Source organism: Falco punctatus (assembly GCF_963210335.1).
Source record: "Falco punctatus genome assembly, chromosome: Z".
NCBI lineage: Eukaryota > Metazoa > Chordata > Aves > Falconiformes > Falconidae > Falco > Falco punctatus.
This window is the reverse complement of record NC_137586.1, coordinates 83,288,852-83,314,420: the sequence shown is the minus strand read 5'-3', so window position 1 is coordinate 83,314,420 and position 25,569 is coordinate 83,288,852. Positions and strand designations below refer to the sequence as shown.

The 25,569-nt window shown below is 39.6% G+C and overlaps 2 protein-coding genes across 3 annotated transcripts in view; one reads left to right on the top strand and one right to left on the bottom strand.

Annotated features, from left to right (window-relative positions):
* Positions 1-227: 227 nt before the first annotated feature.
* TMEM167A (transmembrane protein 167A) lies at positions 228-22,416 on the bottom strand. Its single transcript, XM_080372578.1, has 4 exons — positions 22,323-22,416; positions 9,720-9,829; positions 4,183-4,217; positions 228-807 (listed from the first exon to the last, which is right to left on the bottom strand). Exons 1-4 carry the CDS (start codon positions 22,323-22,325, stop codon positions 737-739), a joined length of 219 nt encoding a protein of 72 aa, XP_080228704.1. The 5' UTR covers positions 22,326-22,416; the 3' UTR covers positions 228-736.
* XRCC4 (X-ray repair cross complementing 4) overlaps positions 9,841-25,569 on the top strand; it is a 195,200-nt gene continuing 179,471 nt past the window's right edge. Inside the window, exon 1 of one of the 2 annotated variants that reach the window (XM_080372566.1) lies at positions 9,841-21,022. In XM_080372566.1, the coding sequence (XP_080228692.1) occupies positions 20,959-21,022 (64 nt within the window). In that variant the 5' untranslated portion in view covers positions 9,841-20,958. Of the gene's footprint in view, positions 21,023-22,496; positions 22,587-25,569 lie in introns of those variants that run through there. The other variant, XM_080372567.1, reaches the window with a different exon arrangement.

The window sequence follows — 25,569 nt, the reverse complement described above, 5'->3', positions numbered from 1 at the left end:
AGCCGTGTAGATATGATACTCGGGGACCTGGTTTACTGGTGGACTTGGTGGCATTGTGGGGTTACTCATTGGAGTCAACGATCTTAAAGGTCCTTTTCAACTTAAATAATTCTATGATTCTATGAATCATGGTCCCCTGCCCTTATTAGTATCTTAAAAATAAAAACATTGATAGATCATTTGAGGAATTAAATGTTTAGGCAATAAACGCTGAATGTAACTGCTGCTAGAGGTCATACTTTTATTATATGAGTGCAGCTATCACAAAATGACAGGGATACTTCAGACAGTAAAAACTGAAAATACTTTCATAACATATCCCACACTCACAATATTCTTTATTCCTGTAATAGTGGTGTTATTGCTATCGCTAGATTTAACTTTTTTAGGTTTCTACCTTAGATCAATCAAGCAATAAATTAAAAACCTTTTCAAGTGCATGGTGTAAAGAAAGCTCTCCTGAAACTCAGATATACAACAGACACCCTTTCAAGAGTTACATCAGGAGTGTCAGTACTGACTTGACATTAATAAATACATGTCATCTGGAGTTAGTTACATTATGATCACTAATACTGTACATGATGTTCTGTTTGCAGGAGGAGGGCTGTCCACTAAAAGACAGGCTATCCAACATGTGAGAAGAGACTCGATGACACTTTCCTATCTTTTCTTGCCAGAAGTTCTTCCATGCTTTGCTGTTTGGTAGTGGGGCGTATGGGACACTTTCCAGTCGCTACTGTACGAACAGGATGCTGAAGGCCATCGCGACACAGCAGACAGCCACGTAGGGGCTCTTCCGTTCACCTGAAAGGAATGAAAAAACCCAAACTAAACAAAAATTCAGGCATGACTAAACAGATGTAGGCTGCTCCTAGCCTAACATGATAATTATCCCTTTGCACATGCAAATTAATATTTAACATTTTTAGCTAGAGAAATGCTATTATGACCACAGTCATGTATGGAGGAAGAACAGGCAAGAGAGTGGGAAATCTAAGATGCAGGATAGAATATATATTGCTACATAAAGAAGAGCTGGAGCTGTTTGCTTTAAGCAAAGGTCAATGCAAGGGCTTCTATCTTACTATAAACCATCTTTTCTGAGATGCATTTTCCAGGAAAACATTTGGGGGGTGTGGGTGTGTGTGTGGAGAAGAATCTACTGCTGCTACGTCTCAGCATCAAGAAGAATCAGGAGGCAGGTATTGGAAAGCCGACCAAGACACCAAATCTTCTACTGGTCTAATTCCAGTTCTGGCTAAGGTCTATCACTGCTCAGAAGCTGTTCTGCATCAGTTGAGGTGTACCACAGCGCTGTCTGGCCATGACAGCTGCTATATGCAGCATGAATCTTCTACGCATGGTATCATGCAGGAGCCAGCTAACTGGGAGGGGGAGCTCACAGCAGCCCAGACACAGCCAGATGTTTGCCTTTTTTCTCTGCTAGAGAGACATAACATTGTTAGCACGTGGAGAGGGTCTGGTCCACAGATTTTCAGGTTAGTGATAAAAATGGTCAACACGTTACAGAAACTGCACAGACACCTCTATTTCTGACTCTTTCAAATTAGTGTTACAGTTTTCCAGGGCAGACCATGGGTGAAAGTTACATTACTCCAGTAACAGACTTACAATTGGTGGCAAAGGCAATCGAAAAAGATTTATTCCCACCCATTTGGCCCACAACAAAATGTTACAGAGGTCTCTTGCTCACCAAATAAACTACTAAAAAAAAAAAGAATCTTAGGTAGTGAACTGTAACACAATCAAGGGAGTATTAGTAATGTTACTCAGACTGCTATCTATTCACATGGGCACTTCTCCCATCTAATTAGCCACGCTTTTTTACTCTTCTCCTTAAGCATTCCTCTTCATGAATCCACTGACTTCTCCCTGGAGAGCAGAGTCCCATGCACTAGATCATACTTCATGCCTACAAAACTGTCAGGAAGTGTTAACACAGCAAATGCCTCTTTAAAGTGAGCAGATTCCTGGTTTTATGCATTCAGAAGCATAAAGACAGAGCTGGAGCTGTTTGCTTTACACAACGTTCAATTTCCTTTTGCTGTGTGAGGTCTCTTGTCTTACTAGAAACCACCTTTTCTGAGATGTTCGTTTTCAGAGAAACACTAAAGAAAAAACCTGCCAAGGCTTCCAAGTTTATCATTAAGGTGCAATCCTCAGAAAAGAAGTTGTCTCCTAACAGCAGGACCTTCAAATACAGGAGGAACAAACTTTTCCACAGCAAAAGAAAAATAAAACACTTGTGACACCTGCCATAAGTGGGAGTGCCTGCCACAGTGACATTACAAGATGTTGTCATGATCTGGCATATATTTAATTAAACTTCAAATAACTGAATGAATTAATGTCTGCAGTTTCACATCTGTTTAAAGTAAATTTTTGAGGAAGTTCACCTCCTACAGTTTAGGGAATTACAATTTTCATATGGGTTATACTTTCCTGCTCTTCGTTTTCTTGAAAGAGAAATCACCATGTGGCAGGATTAAACATAATTTTGCACAACTCTAAATATGTAACCACTTGCTGGTTATTAAAATCTTATGCACACGCGAAAAGGTTGTTTAAACATACTGGGCAAGTTAAATGTAAAGGAAGTCAGTAGGCATTTTCATTTATAGAAGCCTACACTTTCTACATGCCTTTTTGATTAACACAATGATAGGAATGATCTTCAAAGTCCATTTCCCATCCTGAGGATATGGCACCGTTATGTAAGGAAATGTAAAGCAAGGAACATTAAGATGCTACCTCCTCACCTGCTACTCTAAAACAAAGTCAAACTGGACCACTCAATGTTAAGTTGAAAAGAAATGAAGTGCTTTACATGAAAAATAGAAAACAAAGCAGTTCAGTATGGGGCACAAGAGTGCATGCACTACCTTGGATGTAGCAAATGCAAACATGTTAATATGTTAAATGTGATTGGAAAGGAAGACTATATTCCAGGTGAACCGTAGTTCTTAACTTCATCAAGTTGACAGGGACCTCATAAAAACTCATGTACTCTCTTAAATAGTTTTCAAAATTATTTGCTGTGCACAGCTAAGAGAAAAAATATGCCGGCACTTAAAAAGAAGATGGCAAGCCAAGGTGTCTTCTTCAACCTTGAACAAAGTTTGGTGCAGCTGAATTTTTAAATTTGTTTTTGCTAGTATAGCTCAAAATTAATTTCTAACAATGGCCACCTTGCCAGTCTCTTTCAATTGCAATATTAAAATTGGTTCTGCTACGTCTATGATCTAAATAGGGCAGTATCTGCAATCATTTTAACAACAGATCTTCACAAAAAAACTGGGTTTTGCGTAAATGCTTTCTGACATACTGAATAATGTATGTCACCTCCCTTTCAAAGCCTGAGAAGGCAGAAAAGGGAACTATGCATCTTTCCTTTAGGTTCAATGACAAGTAGGAAGATCTACAATTACAAGTTCAAAGTTTCTGCTCAGCATTAACAATGCAATTTGAAGAATAGTTTTGATGACAAATTTGTAATTTTTAAAAAACCTTGGATATACGTTAATGTTATTAACGAACTTCTGTTGCATATTGCCATTCTCTTCTCAAAATAGATTCAGAATAAGGATTAAAATAAATATAAACATGAATGTTAAGGGGAAATGTCTAAAATCAGATAGACCTCATCAGCCTGCATATAGATGCCACTTGACACCAGCAGCCTTGCATAATTCAAAAGCGCACAGAAGCTTAACTACAGAAAGGAGAGAAAAAAAGACATTTGTGATTAAACAGAACCTTCCTGCAATATGAATTCCATGTTTTATTACTATAAGGTAAATATCTGGCTTTTGTCAGTGGTTCATTAGAATTTCAAATACATAGCAGTTTACAAGGGATCATTGATTTCTTTGTATGCTAATAGTAAGTATGCCGCGTATGCCCTTGGTTATTTCACATACTAAAAAGTGCAGAGCACATACAGGAATTTACATTAGAAAATGCAGGCTTCCATGATGCTAGGTAAGATAGTCACGTGGCCTGCTACCTCCACTATAGTTCATGGAAGTAAAACCTGCATTTTTTAAGATGATGCATGAGTATGGGCTTCATTGCTACAAGGAAACATTATCCTCATAAATAATGCATACTCTAGAATAAGCACTGGTGTTAAAAGATTTCAAACAAAAAAATAATTACCAATCCTGGCGCATTTCCAGAATATTCCCAATAATCTGTAAAGATAAAATAAATTCATTAAGCTCTTGGTTTAATGAAATACTTTAAGTCAACTAATTTTCTTTCTTCTGTGTTGAATGAATCCTAATTAACTGTAGTTTGTCAGCTTGACACTCTTCTCAACATCACAAAACACCAGATACCTGCATAGAGGGTTACAGGCGATGAAGTACACAAGTGGTAAAGTTCTTTCTGAGTCTAGCAAGGATTTTTTGCATGCAAGAAAAACAAAGATGCATTTATTCAGTCTCTGTTTCAAGTGTAAAGATTTCATCAGAATCTACATTCTACTTTAAGGTACCCCAGACAGAAAATTATGTAAAGAAAAAAACAGAACTAGAAGAATACTGGAGTAGGAAATACCAACAGGCCTCCGTGTCATTGTATATGGGAAAGTCTTTATGTTAAGGTTTTGAAGCAAGTTCTCCTGCAGGTGTGAGAGAGGATATACCTGAGTACTTTAAATTTAATGCTTTGTAGTCTACCTTGTATTTCCCTTGGCTATAGTAAATAAAAAAATGCCTTTTCTAGCAGAACACATTCATAAGTGTAATCTAATATAGAATACCTTTGTTGAAATACGTAACAAAACAGTTCTTCAGGTTTGTATTCACTCTTTTACCAAGGTTTACTTTGCTCACGTCTCTCTAACGCTGCTTGCCCAGGGCATTAATTCTCACAAGGGGAGCAACAAAGGAGAAAAGCAGGATTCAACTATCCAAAGCACATCCGAAGATATGTACAAGCATGTACGCCACAAATTCATAATTTCTCTGTGTAACTAAAATAACCTCATACCAACTGCTCAAGAGGAACAAGAGAAGAGTCTGCTTTAGAATCTGTGGAAGAAGAGGGGAGGAATACTGAAGCATCCTGAACTAGAAGCCAGACTTCAGCCTTTCACATGTTGGTCAAAACCGTGTTGAAAGCTTGTCTACAGAAAGGTTTCCTTCATAGCATGACCAGTTGCAATGCAGTAAAACCACCTGGATTCAACTATACTGTCTATTTATAGATTTATGGACTAAAACCCCCATAATTATTTTTCCTCCTTATCCCAATAAGTTTATCAGGAGTAACTTCAGCGTACATAATTTGTGGGGTTGTATCTACTACCTGCTGTGATGGCAGTTCTTCAAGTGCTTTCCCACAGTGCTCTGAACCCGTACCCACAATGATTTGATTATCTATCTTCCCTTGTCTTGGGCTCTGGCAATTGCCTTTTTTTTCTGTTTAAATGCAGGCAGGTAGTTTTGGGCCACTTGCTCCTGCACACTTCGTCAACACACTCTGTACTTTTAAAAAAAGAATTTCTGAGCTACTTCATATTTTATTGCCTCTTTTATGGCCTTAGTTTACTTCAGCATTTCTCCCTCTTCCCATTTATCAGCCTCCCCTTTATTTCTGAAATAAAGGTCTGGTGTTAGGCAGGTGAGAACCAAGTATTCCAAGGGGCAACAAGTGACTAAGGTCTTCAAAGTCAAAGTGAAATGCTTTTTGATGGGCGCTACTCTTGCTAACCAATTTATTGTGAACAGCAATCAAGCGTTTTCATTTTTAGAGGGTTTTTTTTTATTTGTGCTTTAAATCATTTTACCTCAAGCCAAAAGTATTTCTGTATAGTCAAAGCCATTTTTTTCTGCTTTTATATAGCTCCACAAGCAGAAGTAATAAACCCTGCATGAAGACCATGGCTAAGAGGTCATACAGTAAAGTAACCTGCAGACATCTGTGTAGTTTTTGAAGATGCGTGCAGACAAAAAGGCATGCATGTGTAGATCTTAAAGAACAAAATACACATCCCCATAGTGCTGTGTAGATGGCACACAAGACTCTCAAAACCGTAGTTACCCTCTGCAAAATTTTTACAGATTGCATGCTGCAAAACCAACACAAAAACTTCCACAGCCCAGCCTCATGTTGCATCTCTCAAATACTTGCCCAGAACCTCAAAGAAATAAAACATTAGTGTCCTGTTCATATGCATATTAGAAGAATCTTATCTGGGAAAAACAGTATTAACTCCTTCAGGCAGTCTACAAATCTGTTGAAATTGCCTCACAATCTCAGCAAGGGTATTTCTTTGCCTTCTCAGGGTTTTCTGACCATGTGTAAAGTTATGATTAAGTATTGTACATTGTCCCTCGCCCTAAAAAAACCCCTTGGTGAAAATATGGATTTTCCTTTATGATGTGGGTGGTACAGCAGAGTTAGAATGTGGGTTTCATCAGCTACCCTTACCGCAGTTAACAATTTATGACCTTAAAGTCAGCACTGACATGACGACTGACAAGCCTTCCAAAAGATGACAACAGTACTTTTTTAGAGGCTTGTGCTGCTATTGGAATGGCTCAGTACATCTGTTTGTCCACATAGTTTTCTGCTGAGCAAAAGCAAATTGAAACCTGGACCTTCTAAACAGCTACAGTCACAGCCTCTGAATGAACTGGGGAGCTCACATTGAAAGAAGAGCCTGTGCTGGCCTTCTGCTTTGCTGAATTTTTCTATTACTGTTCCTCTCAGGTCCACAACATGCACCTCTTGAAGTCCAAACCTGTTTGACTATCACAGAAACAATGCTGCCTTGAATGAATCTGCTCCAAAATAATCCCTCCTGCATGAAAATGAAGCAACTACTTGAAGTCATTTCACTGTTTCTTATTCTCCCTTTCATGCTCATCTTCATCTCTGTTTTGATGCAAGTGAAGTCTGTCAGTCTGGCTTGCATACCTGCTCTTTTCTGGCAGCCACAAGACAAATGTGCATGAGCTGCTGCATATTTCCTGGCTTTCAGTGCTAATGTTAAAAGCAGTGATTATGAAAGTGGTGTTGGTTATCTGGAGAACAAAAAACCCTCAGAAATGAAGCCCAGTAAGAGAAGAAAGGGTTAGTGGGGCTTTAGACTTTGGCTGCTAGACTGGGAATGCTGCGAAATGCAGCTGCCGTGTGTTTACCAGGATAACTCCGCTGGCCCCGTAGGAGGGAGTGTGAGAGATACCCCACTGCAATGCTTATGGCAAGTCAAAGGAGATCTCCACTGCATATAAGCTAACACATCTTTCTGGTTGGCAGGGAGGAGAGAATTATGTTGTGGTACACATTCTCCTCTAAGCATGAGACAGTAAATCTCCACTTGCTTTCCCAACCTTAAACACTTTTGCTTCAGGACAAAGCACATGGAAACACTCAAGACACGTCAGGGAAAATGAAGGTTTAAGATTCTGTTTGGCTTGGTACGAAAAGACACATTTTGGCAGCCGAGTCAAGGGGATGAAATACAGTGTTATGAGGATCGGTGACATCACTTTGCAACACAGTCTCTCAACCAACAGAAACATGTTTCTTTACTTATTATCAACAGACCTAAATCTTCAACAAAGTTACCACTCAGTCAGAAATACAGTGAGCAACTATCAACATTTCTCCTTTCTGTCACTTCAATATTTTATTGCTATTTCTTATGCTATTAATTTGGAGCAGGGATAATGAGGTAAGATCATCTCTGTGGTAAAATGAAATATCACTAGTATTTTATTTTATCCAGTACGTCTAGACATTTCCATTTGAGCATGGAATATGTTAGCAAAGAGGGACAGGGGTTTAACAGCATATGAGCTCCACGTAAACATCTACCATTCAGGAAACAAATTTCATTGCTTCCAGGCCAACGTTTTATTCTCCAGTACAAAGTAGTCTACATACATATATATATAAAACAAAAATAAAATAGTATGTCCAACATATATATAAATAGAAACCTACAGATCAAACACCCCAACTCCTCCACTGTGTCAGCACCCTTTGAAAATGTTTTATGAAGAGAGTTCTATTGTATTCCAGAGAGATTTGCCTCAAGAATAAACAGAGTAGCTCCAGATTAAAGGAAATACTCCTTGCCAAGAACAGCACTAAAATTTTAATCAGTAAAATAAATATTCTTACTTCTTACTGTGTATACCTCATTGACTATTGTGTTATCTTCAACTAGCAGACACCCAAATTCCCCCTGCCCCACCACCAGTCCTTCATGAAGTCATCCTTTCTTTCAATCCTTACTTTCATCAAAAGAAATCTCTCATGTCAGTGACAATCTCATGTCCTCATATGAAAGGACAGAAGCATTTTCATGTTAGAACTCCAAATTCTAAAAAAAATTTAAAAAAAAAAATTAAATTTAAAAGCTAGCATACTCTGGCTATCTTACACCGCTGCAAGAAAACTTGTGTGATAAAACAGCAATTCCAGAGGTTAATTTCAACAAAGGCTTTCAGAAGACAAAACACTCAGGGTTCTTGGTGACAAGAGTCTACTTAAAACTTGACACTTTTTCTGAAATTAAATGCAGAAGTGACAGAAGATACTTAGGGAAAAAAACATTTTCTTTAACAACAAATGATCTAATGGAAAAAGCGGCCAAGTCAAAACACCCAGCGCCCAAAAGCCTGTCTGTTTTTTCCACCTAGAACATTACCAGCTAGAATTACCTCCTACTTCTATAAATATTATCTATCTCCTTTGTATTCACTTTAGGTAACAGTATTACTGAAATACTGTGGATGGCCTCAGTGGTTTCTAGGTCAAAACTGCCCAATCATTACTTTAAGACCACAGCAATTAAATCACAGTTCTGCATACTGTTGATTGCACCCAACATCCCATCACATTCTTTATAGCACAAAGAAAACTGGTAAGCCACTAACAGCATGAGTAAGGCATAGATTTGTCTCTGTTGGTGCTCCCATTTCCCTTCACCCCAAAAATTGTGCTGCCAAGCAGGGTAGAGAAGAACTGTTTTGCCACAGTATTGGCCCCACAACATTAAGCACATTCCATGAGAATGGGGAACATAAAGGAGAAAAAACACTCGTCACCTAGGAACATGTGCTTCATGAATAGGAGTCAGATGAAGTTAGAGTGACTAAAGGACAAAAATATAGGTTAGGTTTTGTAGAAGCTTTCAAAAATTCTTCCTTCATCTTAGCGAATACAAAACAATGACTTCAAGAGACCATAGAAAAGGGTAGTGATGCTGACCTTAATAGTTTCCATTTTTTTAGTTACAGATTATTGTTTCAAACCTGAACCTCCAAAATGCTGATCTTGAAAACAAAGAGCTAGCTTCTGCTGTTCATGTTTTCTTACCTATCCTAAGAACCAAAAATAAATCATTACAGCAATAGCAGCATGTAGGAATTTTTTTCTTTCTGTCAGTCATTTCTGTACCTTTAATAAGTATCTAACAAGAAAGTTATAAATCCAGAAAATCACTAATAAAGCAGTATTAGCTGGCTTAGGTAACAAATTCTCACTATACAATTGCAAAATAAGTGCTTGCAAATACCTTAGTGCATTCTATTGTAAGGTACAAAATGAAGTTTTTTATCTCTAAAGAAGAGAGAAATAATTAAAAGTAGGATTTGTATTATCACTAGAGGATATTAAATGTTGCAGTTAAAACCAAACAGCTTGTGTATTTATAAAATGATCAGATTACATACCCTGTCTTATTTTTGTCCAGTAAGCTGGGAACCAAGGATCTGATATAGGCGCAGGTACATATGAGCAGCAAGATTACAGTCAGCAGGCTCTGAAAGTTGAAGATGGCAGACTATGGAAGAAAATTAGAAAAGAAAAATTACATCTTCACAGTACAAAACTTCCCCTCACTGCATAAGCTGGTGAAAACAGGTGATCCTGTAGACAATACCCACTAAAACCAAAATAAACCTACAATGCTAGAAACTCTTTCTAACAGCCTCTTGCACACAGTGATGGAAGAACAAAGTTTTTCTTTCTCAATCCATCCTGAGAAGGGTAAAGAAACAGCAGGCAAAATGGTAACCTTACCGTTTTGCTCCCAGGGACCTGTTCCAAAGCCAGTTTGTGGAAACCCATTAGCAGCAGGCTAAGAGTTACAGAAAACAGATGTTCTGTCCTGGCCAAGAACACGTCTAAGTGCAGTCTGCATCCAAAGAGTATGGTGGTGGTGGTGGTGAAAGTGGAGGTGAAGAGTATTTGACAAGTAAACCAGTGGCAGCCAAGGCAGCGAATCACAAGAAATATGTAGGAGGATTGTTAATATACTGTTTTATGAAGACTACACCAAAAAATTCCACAATTTGTAGAAATACATACAATTAAGCCCACCTGAACTACAGAAAAGATAACTGATTCATTTTATCTTCAAATCACCTTTAGATTTTAAATTTAAAACATCCACACTGTTTTAAACTTACGTACTTATTAAGTGCTCATTTTATGGAAAATGCTGGAAGAATGGGGGAATTGCATTAGGATGGAGAAGTGCTATTGTTTGATAGTAAACTGATCTGCCTACTGGCAGTAAGAAAAAAACAATTCTGAGAAACTGCTGCATGATCTGGCTATTTGCTAGAGTTTAAAGTATCACTAATATGCAGGAAGTGCACCTCACAAACATTTTTTTAAGCTAAAGTCTGAGTCCTGTGTGGCCAACATCTTTAATCATTAACTTAAAAGCAACCATCATTGCTTATGTGAAGCAATCTTTTCCAGAAGTATAAACATTATAGGGAGAGAGAAGGTACTCATGTAAAGACTGCTGTAACTCCATAACCAAGTGCCAAATCTGGCAGAAGGATGACTGATGCTGATTTCCAGTGAGTGCCACATCACCATTCCAATGAATGATGCACTAGCAGCGTGGTTGGTTTTTTTTCCCCAATAGATGCACCGGAATTTTTAGTGGAAATATTTCCCTACTAGTCATTGTGATTTTAGCTTCTAACAATTAGTCCCAAATCTGAGACTTAAGATTCTTCTTACAATGTGAAAGTAATTCAGCTGCATGAAGCACGATGCTGCAGTTTTATTGGTTTGTGTTTTTTTCTGTTGTTGTTTGGTTGTTTTTTTAACTTGGCATGTCTCAACTGACATTTTGGTCAACAGGGCCAGGTAGTATATTAGGTAATGGCTTACTTCAAACAGCCTTATCTTCTCTGCTCAGCTACCCTCTTTTGCAAATCCTACTCTGTCTGAACTCCAAAAAAATGGCAAAGCAAATATAGTAAATTAACTTTTATTTCTGGCGTTCTGATCAATTTTTGTCTGAACATCCCATATTATTTTTGTACTGCTTAACCCAGAAAGCTGTATCTAATTAAATGTAAATATTTAGCACTTATGAAGGGATATTACATTGCAGTTTCCTTCTTCAAGAACACGATGGGATTTAAGAACACATCACAGCTCCCATTTCCATAGCCTGGGGCACATCCCTGTTGATCTATGTACACTTTCCTACTATGTCAAAAAATTCTAATGTTTTGAAGCTCCAATAAGCAATTTCCCTAGATAGTTAAAGAGACATAAAAGAAAGTCAGTATCTCAGTTCAGTATTGCACTAACAGTAAATTAAGAGAGAAAACCAAGAAGCTCTAGTAGGAACATAGCCACTGGAACATCCACAGCCTTTCTGATACTGGGATCTAAAACCTAGTGACAAAAAAGAATAATAACCTTAGCTTACACAGAAGTCTCCATCAATCACAGGAAGCAATACTAGAGCATGTGTATAACTGCCAGCCTGAATACATGCATTAGACAGGGCTAGATGCACAAACCGATGTAAATGTCTAAGTTAACGGGGTCCAACAGGCGGCCCATGGGTGTGGAGCTACCCATGAGGAAGGAACAGCACAGAGAGGCTCAAGGAGCCTCTGCAGGCTGTAGGAGTTTTCAGCATCCCGGAGGGCATGTCCTCAAAGGCAGCACCAGCCACTGGCGTGGGTGCGCTACTGCTCCCTGCTGCCTGAAGCTGGAGCCCCCTTGCATCAGCCATCCCGCAGGAGCAAAAATTCCCAAGCCAGTTCCCTCGTTCCTCATGCCCTTTCTGTAACAACAGTCTGAGAGACAAAAAAAGGGACAGGGTGAAAATGTGATTAGGGTGCAGAGAGAAGGTAAATAGTGGAGGAAGCTGAAGAGCAAATGGCAACTACACACAACAACTGACATGCAGGCAGGTTTCTGCGGTGAGTGCGAACATGGAGAGGGGATGTTACACAGCTCAAGTAGAGCGGTGATACAACACCGAAAGCCAGTTCTCAAGGTGAGGCTACCTGCTTTTCTGCTGAGCCACAGCATTAGCTAAATCATGTTTAGTGTTCTAGCTTAGCTAGCAGAGTCATCATTTCTGTTGTACCATGCTGTAAATAATGACAGATTATTCACAAAGGACAAAACACTGCCCATCATTATTGGTAGACCCTTGCCTTTGTACTAGCCATAAGGTTTTGCCAACTTCAGAATCCAGGGAATTCTCAATTCTCCTGCAGAGGCAACTCTTACGACCTATGAGAGGCAGCATCTCCTGGCTCCTGCACGTCTAGGAACGTGATGGGGCCAGACCCAGGAGTGGCTGCCTCTCAGCAAAGCCAGATACTCCCTATCAACTGATTATTTTGATCAGTCCTCTGGGACAGACAGCTGCTCTCAACATCTCACAGTGCAGTGCCTGCCAGAGCTTGGTTCCCATGAATTCCTGCAAGCTTTCTCCTGCAGCTGCTTCCCAAGGAGGCTGGCGGTATCGGGTACTTCAACATATGAAAATGGCAGAAGGGCACACTTGCTTCCTCTTAAGCAGGGATTGTAAATGTATACTCATGAAATGTGTTATTAGTCAATCAATAGGGGCAGTATATAATTGTCCTTTGTTGGGCTCTTCATGTGTTTCTCCAGATATGCAGCGTAGGACGTCACTGTAATTACAGATGCCCTTCCACTGAAATGTGCTCTGAATTATACATTTATCCATACAGTGACTTTAAAAGAACAGACGTGCATATTTTAAAATTTGTTTACAATTCTGAACTGGAAATGAAAGTTTATTTCTGAAGTAGATGGCTTCACATTTCACATCTGAAGTAATTCTTAGGACCCAGCTGAATTTACAGAAAAGGGTGATTTACATCCGGCTGCTCCACCTGATGTAATTAAAGGTTGCTGTAAGAGTCATACATTACTCAAAATCCTTTCAAAAAATAGTGCATTCACATACCAAGCTATTTGGAAAATGTAATGTAGGTGGATTGCAGTTAATTTGATTCAACTGCATTCCTCTGATCCAAATGTAGTTTGAATTCTTCAAACATGTTGACTGGCTTAATGTAGATCCTACGATCTTCATTCCCATTATACAGAAATTTCAGCAGATTGAGAACATGATGCTATCTCTCAGACTGTGTCCACACACTGGTGGAAAGTTAACTAACTTCCCAGACTCAAACTGCAAAGGCAGAAAAGATCACTACTGGTATTATATTCTTGGTTTAGACAGTACAAGCTATGGCTGACATTCTACATCTGTGTCTGGCACATTTCTGACTTGGTGGAAATACCTCAATAGTTACATTCTCTGTTACTTCAGTAATTACACTTTTCCCCCTCCTCCCTCTCTTGTGTGCTGTCTCCAGGTAGTTGTGGAGCACTAACAAATCACCTGCAGCGTTAATGAGGTATTATATTCAGCTGAACGTGCAAGAGCAAGTTTTTTCATAAGTCTTTAGAAATTTAAGACCATGGATGTTAGCTTTGAGAGCTACATGCCCAAAGGCTCTTTTAAATCCTTCAAAACATCAGCCCTTAAAAAAAAACCCCTCAATATTATTTCCCTGATCATATCATATCTTACTAAAAGTAATTCCATATAATACGCCATAGGAATAAAGAATGAATACTCTTGGAAGTTTTCATGTGTTGAGATTAGCAGTGGTGGCATGCATTATAAATACTCATGTGAATATATAGTAGTTAGAAGACAAACTACAGCTAGGGACATTTGAATGTGTTCCCATCTGAGCCCACATCTCAACAGCATAGCTGTCAGTAGAGAGATACTGGGGCAAACAGAGAGTTATAAGGAAAGAAACGGTCTCCAGTTGCCTCTGGAGGATGCCATCGGTCACTCTGCTGCAACACAGGAGCAGGGGATGTTGTGACAGTTACTTTTACTGGAGTTTCTAGTTCATTTCTGGAGGGAGGAAAGGAGGAGTTTGCAGATGGAGTAAAAAGAAATTCATGGAACAGTATACGGTAATAAGATTTCAATATAATAAAGTATAAAGTATAATATACTTCAGTTCATTTAGAGTATGTATGTATGTAACTGAAAAATGGAATCACAATGGGCTGTAACGTTTGCACAGCCCCTCTCAACCTGCTCACGACAACGTTGTCACTCCTGCAATTTAGGCAACATTAAATTTACTACAGCTGGGGAGAAGAAAAAAAAAGAAAAAGAGGCAACAGAGTTCTGGTTATCAACAACTCTTGCACTTTATACGAGTATTTAATTCCATGTGCTGAAAGGAAGGGCACACTCAGATGACTGCCTAAATTTTTAGTGCTCACTAGTAAATGCGTATTCAACCTCAGCAGACACAGCTGTAATAGATGCAAGAATCCTAAACTATGTCTACAGTGAAAACAACAGCTATAGCCAAGACTTCCTGTATGTGCCTCGGCACTTTTTATTCACTCCATCACTCCTACATTCTCTGATTCAGATACTGTTTTGTTCCATGTCTTTGCAGGCAACACCACAGAATTATGAACCACTTAACGATGCAACCCTTGGGTAGCACTGTAATAAATTACATCTTAACTTCTGATGCGACTGTATGTGTCATGGAAGGACCCACTGAATTTCCCCTTGTGTCATACATTTACTTTCACTCAAAATACACCATGTATCATGGTTCTATAAAAGCTCTCCCAGTTTATCTCAACAGACTGAACACTGAAACCAAAGATTTATCTTCCCTAGACTTCTAGTATTTACAAAATGATTACTCCATCTCTGATTGCAGTGCAGCCACAATTTCATCTGTGCATACTATAAAAAGAAAGGCCACTGTAGTGCCAGCAAGTTGTTAAACTTTGCCCCACAGTTACTATTACAATAATCAATTTCTGTGGGCAAACCCAGACAAATTATTGGAATATCCTAAAGAAATGATAACTTCATTTGTGCAATATGCGGTGGAATATACAGTCTTTCTAGAACAGTCTTCTTTTTTCCTCCTCAATGTTATACAATTGATGGATGATTATGTTCTGTGGAACCAAAGAAACAAATACTGATATACGACTGTTTAGCTGCAATTGTCATATTAACATGTGAGCAAGACCTTACACTGTAGTTAAAGTGTGGTTAAGCAAGAGCTGATAAAAATGAAAAAGCCTACATTAAAACAGTAACGTAGGCTTCAAATCTCATCACAGAAAACTGAAATAAATCAATGAAAGAGGTCCTTAAAAAACTGAAAGAGGAAATCAATGAAATTTTAATGAAGAGGTCCTTAAAATACTGAAAGAGAAAATGCTTAGTATCACAGGTTTCCACTAGGTATTGCAAGTCTTATTTCCCCAGTCTCAATCCAATTTTTAGGAGTATAATATTGAAAAAAAAAAAAAAAAGAAATAAAACATGTAGCACTACTCCCCATCTGAAGATCAAAGCAATTGCTAGAACTTAATTAAAACATGTACATAATTATATTATTTTCAACCTATTCAGAAATAATTTGTTTTCCCACTGCTGCCAAATGCAATCTGAAAAAAATGAATGAAAATAAGAATTTGTAAAAGAGGCATGCTAATTAGAACTGTAAAAAAAAATACAAAACTTGCAAAACAGTTATGTTTGAAGTGATTATTGGCAAAACTACTCTGAAGAACTAAGCAAGAGGTGTTTAGACATAACTGGTTTGTGCTTTATAAGTATCCAAATACCACTGAGGTAGCAGTTACTAGTTGCTCCAACATGAATAGGGTTTTTTACTTTGAGTTTACTGGACATTCACCCCAGTACTTACTTTCCGAAGAATTTAAGCACAGTATGTAATGCTCATTCACATTTCTGCCTAAAATATTCAAAGTTCTGTCTAAAATATATATTTTTGCACTGATAAAATTTAGGCTAAGGCTTTATTACAGTAATAGGGAGTCTTTCCTGCAGACATTTCTTGAAGTATACTGCCCAAATTAAATGGTAAGTATAGTACATAGGAATGAATGTATGCTTCCTGTCACCTGAAGACTAATACATCTGTTTAAAAGTAACCCATCTCTCTAAACAATTAGGCAATGAATTAACACATGGAAGCAGTTATCTTCTCCTACAAAAGCTTTTGACTTTAACAGATTTAGTTTTTTTTACTGCAATTCAAATCTACAGACCAACAACGAAATGATACCTCAAGCTGACGATGCTGAAATTCCATGCTCACTTAATTCCTCCTTCTTTGCCCCAATACCTAGAGAAGTTTCAAAATTGAGCTTTTGGTGTGAGCAGCTAGCAAGTGCAGCACTTCACCAAAAAATCTTACAATAAAAAACTAAATTAAAGTTACAGTATCAAGCTTTTTTATCAGGGCTATTGTAACACATATGTGTATATGTCCATATATTTACTAAACATAGACTTGTTAGATGTAGCAGTAAATGCTTAAGATACCTTTTCCTCCCCACCTTCTTTGCAGATTATATAGCTTGCAATTTTTTTGTCTGCTGTCTTCCCCCATTAGATAACAGAAACAATTTCTATAACCCTTTTTTAGGATGTTGAAGCTAAGCATGTTCTCTAGAGTAACATGAGACTAAATAGTTTCTAGAACTATGAATGGAGAGGTGATACCCAGCCATTACCACAGAGCTCTCCAAAAGGACATAAGTCTTGACCTGCAGCTCTTCTACCTCTCCTGCCCTAAAAATGTGTACATTGGAAATTTCTAGAGTGCAGTTGAGCAGGAGAAAAATTATCTGTGTAAAGAAAAAGGCATCTTTGGCCACGATGAGTAAGTTCTGGTTTCTCTTGCTGTTCATTGAAGAAGTATGCCTAATTATAAACTTGTACCATTCCTGTGTTTTTGGTAACTGATCAGCGTATTTCTGTCAAATCATTTAACTCTCCATTCTGGAACAGTATGGAACTTGCGTACCATACTGATTAGATTCTTTACCTCATATTTACTAGAGAATCATAAGAAACAGAAAAACTGTGTGTGTGAATGGAAGATGTAAGTCATTCTAACATGCCAGCACATTTTCAGTCAGGTGACATCCCCACTCAAATAAAAGCTGGATAGAAAAAGTGTGAGTTTGTAGCAGAAGGTGCTACAGTAATTTGAACATAGAAGGAAGTCAAAGTTCTCAGAAAGTTACTAAGATACTGAAATATTTTTGGTTTGTTGTATTGAATACTTTGACATTTGCAATTCAGCTAACATTCTATCTGCTGGTATCTGAGGAATTTACCAAAATAATGTTATAGGAAAAGTTTTACTGTCATACCAAACTCGCAAGAATCAAAAACTAACTACAGATAGGGCCCATAGCACAACAGGAAATAACCACATGCATTCTATTTCTCTGAATGTCTCTTATTGCCACAGAAAGCCTGTGCAATTCAAAGCTGAACTGCATTCCTGAACATCCTTACAGAATGCCTGAAAAGTTGCTGCATGCATTCAAGAGATAGTATGTTCCTTCTGTTCTAAAGGCTGCACAAAAAGCTTATCTTTTAATTTACCAATTAATTTACTAAGGATTTAAGTATACAGTTTACATACTTCTTTTTTTGACCATTAATAGTACAACCCATCTCCTTAAAACATGAAAAATAAATACTTGTCTATCAGGAAAAAACATACGTAGTTAGTCAAGAAATAATGAAAAGCTCTACTAAGTCCCTGATGTCCCATGGCACCCAACAGGCCTACAGCCCCTCTGTAGGTCTCTTTGGCAGAGTTCAGGTGTGTGGCTTGGATTCTAAGCATCTGTAAGACAGGTATAATTTTCAGCAAGATGCCAGCAGTTTCCACTTCTCTCCCTGGTCACAAAATCAAAAATGAGAATTTTTGGTGAGTTTGAACACCAAGCTCTGTGCATCAGCAGAAAAACTTACTCAACACTGTAGCTATTACAGTGGATGCACATGGTGTCTAATTCTGCAGCCAATGAAAAAAATGTATTGTGACAGATTATTTTATGGTAACTTCCTTTTTTGTTCAACTTAAAGCGTTTGGATCGTGAGTGGAAAATCTACGGTGTAATTAATCTACAATTAATCTGCCCATTATTAACTTCAAAAAGGCTGCAGAAAAATGTGATCCCCACTTTTCATGCTATTACTAAATAAAATGAAGATATTTAATAGTAGACAGAATGCCAAAGATGTTTAATAAGGACTGCTCGGCATTTAGCAAAGAAACAGTTTCTCACAACTGGTGTCATTCCTGGACTGTTTAGGTATGTGGTAAAAGTAGAAAAAGCAGATTCATTGCACCCTAATCTTTCCAAATCTTTACAATGGCAGAAGAAATAATTTCTTCTGTTCTATAACCACAGAAGCAAACTATTGATGATATATGTTGATGATATATTTTCATATCATCTTGTAAACTGGCAGAGAGTACCTATACTGAACGCTTCATATAGTAATTATGACATGCCTACTCCACAGTAGCATTACAAATGCAGTGACAGATGGCATGAGATTTACTAAGCACCAATACTAGTGTAGTGAACAACATACTTCATCGTCCCTTCCTAACCACCGTGCATCTCCTGTTTCTCCCTTCCTCTCGCCTTTCCAATTATCTGACAAGCTTGTTATTCTGATAGGAGGAGAAGTACACAGACAGCAGATTCTTCTTGCTTTCTCCTCAATTAGCAGGTTTTGCTCCTACTGCTAGGGGCATGCCAGAGCAGCCGCGGGAATCAAACAGTATCCAGTGCAGGGATGCGAGTCAGTTGTTGCACAACTGGTGACAAAGGAGGTCCTAACACCTTCTTGCATTACAGCTTTGGCGCAAGAGTAAAATCTTCAGATTTCCAGTAAAATCAGATTAGCAGGGTAGCACAGGCTTTATCAGATGAAAAATTTGCTACCGCAGCTGTAACTCTCTGAAATTCCAGTTGCTTCTTGTTCAAAAAATTCAGTGGCTGATGGCATTATAATACTGACATGCAAACGTTGTTCATCATTACTCTAAAATAAATTCACAATACAAAGACACCTTAAGACTCTAAGTTGAACTAGATGTTTATAATCCTATTTACCTTTAAGCCATGGTAAAAATCTATTAGCAATTTTGAATTAGGATTGATTCCTCCTTGTAACTTTGAATAAGCCAAACACAACTTTGTACTTGAAGACTCCTGAAAGCTCTTTTGCAGAGCAGTGTCTCAGATTCTGGTATGTTTATATCCAAGAGCTTGGTTTGGATCAATATTTACTGATGAATGTTTTTACAATTGGTTATATGAGCAATTCCCCTTCCTTCTATAAACACTATGCTAAGACAGCAACAAAGATTAGTACAGAAATGTTTGTCCTCATGGAAAGTTCCCAAATCAATTTTTTGGCAGTAAAGTGGGGCTCAAGGTCAGTCCTAGCCAGAGGGTGAAGGGAAAGAAACCATCTTTGTCAAGTTTTCTGCAATTCTTTATTTTCTTAATCACCAAGTTGCAATTCCATACACAAAATATATCTACAAAGATGTTTTTTGTACCTGTACTGTTTGGCTCTAATACCACGTTTTTGCTATGAAGGAAAGCGAAGATCACCCTTCAACAGGTGAGAGGCTTATCATTAATTTTAACTACTTTAGGCTTCTTCCCTCTTTCTGCCCACCATGCCACATGGAAATTTTTCAACCCCACTAGGGAAAGTTTTGTTGAGTTTTCAGATACGTTTCGAGTCAACAGCATCAAGTGACACAAGGATTTATGAAAGCCAGTAAACAATATATAATCTGCCTCTAAATAAATTAAGCAGCTGTGTCATTAGACTGCATCCCTTCTGTTTCCAGTATTTTTTAAATCCATTGAGCATCTTCTACGTGCTTTCAAAGTTCTTTTAAATTAAAATAGTATTTTTTTTCTACCTACTGGCAGTGAACAGGAAAAAACCACAGGTTGCATTTTCACATGAAGGAAAAGATAGGTAGAAGACAACATATATGTATCTTCTGTTTGGCAGAAGCTGGCTGTCACCCAGCACAAGTTTTGACTTGCTTAATAAGGATATGGTAAAGAAGCCCAGGAGACAATGGCATGGAAAGTTCCAAGGGGTAGAGTCCTTTGGAAATTACGCTTCAAAAAGCATGCTATTCACAGAGCTACTGGTTTGCCACAGTTGCAGCTCATTTTCTTTGGAGAAAGAACAAACTGGAGGTGTAGTTTTACTCTCTTCCATTTGACAATACACAGACAGAAGCTCTTTCCTATCTCACAGTCAAGTGTGAGCTCAAAAGAAAGGGTCATTAACTACAGCTCATGACTGGTAATCCCACCAGACAACAGGGTTTTTTTTTCCTAAAGAACCACAACACCAGAGGTAGAATCATAGAGAATCCAAAGTCCTATATATGCCATGAGGGCTACTGTCTTCCCTGCAGAATTCAAACACTGCAAGACTGAGGAATCTTATTTTCACCTCTTTTGACATAAAATCACAAGAAAAATCTCATTAAAAGGTTCTTACTTAAGGTTCCTTGAAGGATACAGGGTAGCCTCTAACAAGCAACATGGACAAATGGAGAAAAAATTCTCAAAAGACCTCGTATGCTTGCCATAATATTATTGCTAGATATAAACAGTGTTATAGTGAAGTGCTAAACTGAGCAATATAGATGTCACATTGATCATCAAGATTTTCTTGCCTTTCCTCTACAATTTCAAATCCTTTTAAGTACTATGAAGAACAGCAAGGTGATGCTGTACTTCTACAGTATCTACCTTTCCAAGGCACTGATTAGAGGTGAGTTATTCACTTCCCTTTTGTCTCTTGTTTTCTGTATCCATGGTTTAGATCTTCTGAGATAATTTATGCCTCTTATCACGAAAACCCTTTGTTCACTGCTTGAAGCCACAGATTAGAACAGGTTCATCTAGAAGATCTGCCAAGGAATGCTCAGGTGAGCAACTTCCAGCAATTTCCTGCTGGTGACAAGATCTGGAGCCTAGAAACATTTTTTGAACTGAACCGTAAGAAAGTTCACAAGATATTAATCTTTCAATGAATATGCAGGAAGTATAAAAAGATTCAGTGGAAGTTGTAAAATATACATCCCTGGTGATGGATAACCTGTCAATGGCAGGTTGGATGGGGCTTTGAGCAACCTAATCTAGTGGATGGTGTCCCTGGCTATGGCAGGGGGGGTTGGACTAGGTGATCTTTAAAGGTCCCTTTCAAGCCAAACCATTCTATGATTCTAAGAAAAAATCTGAAAATGCTAGTCTTAAAATAATTCTGTGTTGAAATAAAAGTTAAGTACAAATCTTTATTTATACAGGGAAAGCATCCCCCCTTAGCTATTTGTTTTTCTTTTAAATTTAGAAATCATGTATCTGCACGGCTCAAACAAAGACCTTTAGCTTAGCTGAGAGAGACCATTTCAGAGTACAGCTTTAGCTCTAAACCAAATACAAATCTTCCATTCGTATTCTCTGTACGTAAAATGAAAAAAAGGCAGAAACCATAGGAAGCAAACAGCAATGTTAGTATGCCTCTAGGTCAACTCCACGTATATATCACTCATACTTTCTGTTAGCAAACAGGACTACGCCTCTGATGCTACTCCTAAGAACAAGAACAGCAGTCAATGTCAGGCCTTTGCCAGCTGCTCAAGAAGCAAGATGTCAAACAACATAGCCACGAAATCGGGGGACACAGAAATCCTGACAGACAGCGCACTGCCCCACGGAAAACCCAGGCTAGGCCGCATTAGACAGAAAACGTGTCAGGCTGGGGGGGGGAAGGCAGCAAGGGGGTGCAGACATGCCCGGTTCAGGTCACTGCTAGGCCTGCTGCTAAGCAAGGCCGGACGGTGGAACTGGCCTGGGCTCGCTGCCCCGCGACAGGCGGGAATACCCTGAGGGCGTTCAAAGGCCCGCCCCAGATGGGATATGAAGGGCCCCTGGGGCGCCAGCGGGCCTGGGAAGCCTCCCTCGGCCAGACGCTGCCGGCCGGGGGGCACGGAAGCCGGCAGTGCCGGCGGGAGGGGGCCGGGGCCACAGCGGAGCAGGCACCCCCCGCCCGCCCACCGCCCCGCGCTTACCATGGCGACCCGCTCACGGCCACATCACACTTCCGGCGGGTGGAGCAGGGCGGAAGCGCATTTACGGGGCGCCCCCTCCAGGGCATGGGCGGGGCCACCGTCGGGATTGGAGGTTGGCCATGTGAAGGGTCGCGATTGGCAGCAATGGCCGAAAGGAGGCGGGACGAGAGGGAGAGGGTAAATTTCATTGGCTTCCACGTCGCTGCCAGGAGCGCGGCCTTTTCGGGCGGGCGGAAGCGGCAGGCGGCGGTGCGGGAGGAGGAGGTAGGCCGGGGCGCCCCGCCTCCCCTCGGCGTTGTGGGGGGGTGGGGGGGTAGCCGCCGGTGGGCCCCGGGCGAGCAGGACCGTCACCTCCCACCGGTGCCCCGGAGCCGGGACAAGCGGGCCTGTCCCCTTAGCTGGCCTGCTAACGGTGGGGCCCGGCCCCGTTCCCCAGGCGTGGAACGGCAGTGGTGCCGCTGGTGTCGGGCCCAGGGCAGCGTGGCCGCTCGACGCTCGCCCGTTCGCCAAAAGTGATGGTTTTGGTGTTTGGGGCTTTTTTTGTTTGGTGGTTTTTTTGGTGCGGTTTTTTTTCTTTTAATTTGTGCTGACGGTTTCCAGCGGGCGTCCCCGCCCTGCCGCCCAGTCCGGGCCGCTGTTTGCCCGGGGGCAGGGGCGGGGCGGGGGTCCGAGGGGCGGGCGGTGCCGCCGGGCACGGCGGGGGGAGCGCGGCCTCCGCTCCCCGCGGGCGGCGGCGGGGGTCGAGCCGCTTGCCGGTGAAACGTAACAGCGCATCAAGAATGCTTTACTGAGGCTGTGTTTTAGTAAGGTGCTTTGTGATGTGACGTGAAGGTCCTGTTCCTCCTTAGGGAAAATTCTGACTGGCTTCCCTCGGGGAGGGAGTTGAGGAGAGGGGGTGGGCCGAGCAGAGCCCGGTCTTTGCCCCAGTCTGGTCTCCTCTTCTTGCGCTTGCCCCGTGCTCCAGCACCGTAGGGGGTGTTCCTCTTCCCTCTTCCGTGATTGTACTAGGTTAGTTGCATTAGGTCAAGTTGAAAACTCTTGGGTAAAGGTAGTATATCTCCTTGTTGAGACCGCAGTGTATTTTTCTGTGACTTCAGTCACAGAATTACTAAAAATCCTAGATGGTCTAAATGTCTGACCTCTAAATACTTGCTTATAAGGGAACCCTGTTCACTGAAGTCTTCAATGACTCTTGCATTTTGCAGCTGCTTTTGACAGTGCCTGGTCTACCATTGAGCCATATTAAAGGGATGGGCCTTCATTTTGGCTTGCCATGAAAAATACATGGAATTTGTTTTTTAAACCAGGGGATTATTATTTTTTTTTTTTAGGAATTAACTTTGATCCTGTGAGAGACTTCAGTAAAGTGAAGACTACATGCTTTCTGACCAGTTCTGTCAAAGAACTTCATTGTAATAATATTGTACTTAGAGTAAGATGCCTAGTTGTTGCCATCATGACAAACCTCTAAAGTTCCATGAACAATCTGTTCCTCCTGTTAGAAGTACACTGTATCTTACAGAACTTGAAAAGCATTAACCCTTTCAAAGATTATGCCTTTGGCTTGATGTCTCTGGCACTCGGTATCTTTCAGTATGGGGGACAAACTGTGTTTGCTTGTCTGTTGAGCGTGGGACAGGTTTTACTTTTTCCTTTGGTAAGAGGAAACAAATTTTTCATCTTAACAGAACAAGCAGGGATAACATTTGACATATTTCCAGAAGCTGCTGTAGGAGGCTGCAGGGTAATGGGAGTGTGTATAAAATGTGTATAGTGGAGTCAAGGCAGTATTCTACTACAGCAAGTAAAAAAGGAAACATACACAATCCACTTCTAATGCTGTTAGTATTTTCTGAAGAGCAACTTCATTGTAGCAGCAACTTTGGTAACTACAATTTTGAGTTCTCTGTAGAATTTAAGATGGGTTTCCTTGTATAACTATTTTTTTTGGTCCTGTGGTTTTCAGATATACGGATTTTAGATTTGTTCTTATTTTTCTTGAGGTTGTGTAAGTCTAGTAGCTATGAAGGGTTCCATTAATTTGTAAATTTATCCATTGATGTAATAGGTAATCATCAAGACGCGTGGTCACTTTGTCCTAACATGTTCATACTTCATACTCCTATTTTGTTAGTGCATTACATTCACTGGATCAATTTCTTTTATTCACATGTTGAGGTTTTGGATGAAAGTTGGAATTCAATTAGAATGCAGAAAGACAGTTCTAAAAACAGATGACTTGCCTCATACAACCTGTTGTCAAAGTGTCTGATATTGATGTCCCATTAAGGTAGATTTCTAAAGTGAGAGAAATTACACCTATAATCAACATACAGTTCAACCTCTAATGCTTACCATGAACCTAGAATTTAGAGGCAGTAATACTTCTGAACTTGCTGATGTGTCTCGTTTTTCCTTTTTGGTTTCACTTTTGGTTTTTCAATGTGGGTTAGTGACTGAAATTGAAAAATTATTTCTGTAACTGCAGAAGAGAGTGCAGCTGTCAGTTCTCAGTCACACTGTAGTCAAGCCTGCTTCCAGGTGATCAGCTAGCCTTCTCTAGTTCAGTAGTCTTGTTTGCAAACATGGCCTATATGATAGTTTTTACATACTATTATTTACTTTGATGGCTTCTGGTAAGTTCACATATGAAATCCATTGCAGATTTTTGCAAAAATGTTTTTTGTTTACCTTAGCACTTTAGTTTTCAAGTGACGTTTCCAATGGTCTCAACCCTTTGAAGAAGAATTTACATGTTGTATTAAAATGTTTTCAGCTGTGTGTGTCACTTTTGTGTGAAAAACGCCATTAGATCATTAATGATCTTGCAGGAGCCTTAGTGGCATCATTTAAAAGAGAGTGTAGCTAGCATGACAGTGTTTTTTAGGGATGCAGCTGTGATACACATATGTATTGATTGCAATATCAGGTTTCAGGTAGTGGTACTCCAGTTTCCCGGGTATTTTTTTCCTCCTAATTAATATATTGTCATGGAAAACCAGCTACAAGTGACTGAGATATCTCAGTTGGGTAATGTCTATAGGAATTGGCTGGGTATGCCTTCTTGTCTGTTGAAATCTTAAATCAGAAGTTTATATAATATATATATAATGTATAAATTATATTGCTCTATGTAGCAATATTCAAATAGGTAGGTAAAAGAGTATGATAAATACTGGTTTTCTGTGTTTGTTTTGTTAAAGAAGGTTTAATGATATTGTCTGGGCTTTGTAGCACATATGTAGTA

Coding starts and splice junctions, on each gene's coding strand:
- TMEM167A (XM_080372578.1), bottom strand. Junction 4,218..9,719: donor CTGGACAAAAATAAGACAGG/GTATGTAATCTG, acceptor TTATCTTTACAG/ATTATTGGGAATATTCTGGA. Junction 808..4,182: donor CTGGAAATGCGCCAGGATTG/GTAATTATTTTT, acceptor CATTCCTTTCAG/GTGAACGGAAGAGCCCCTAC.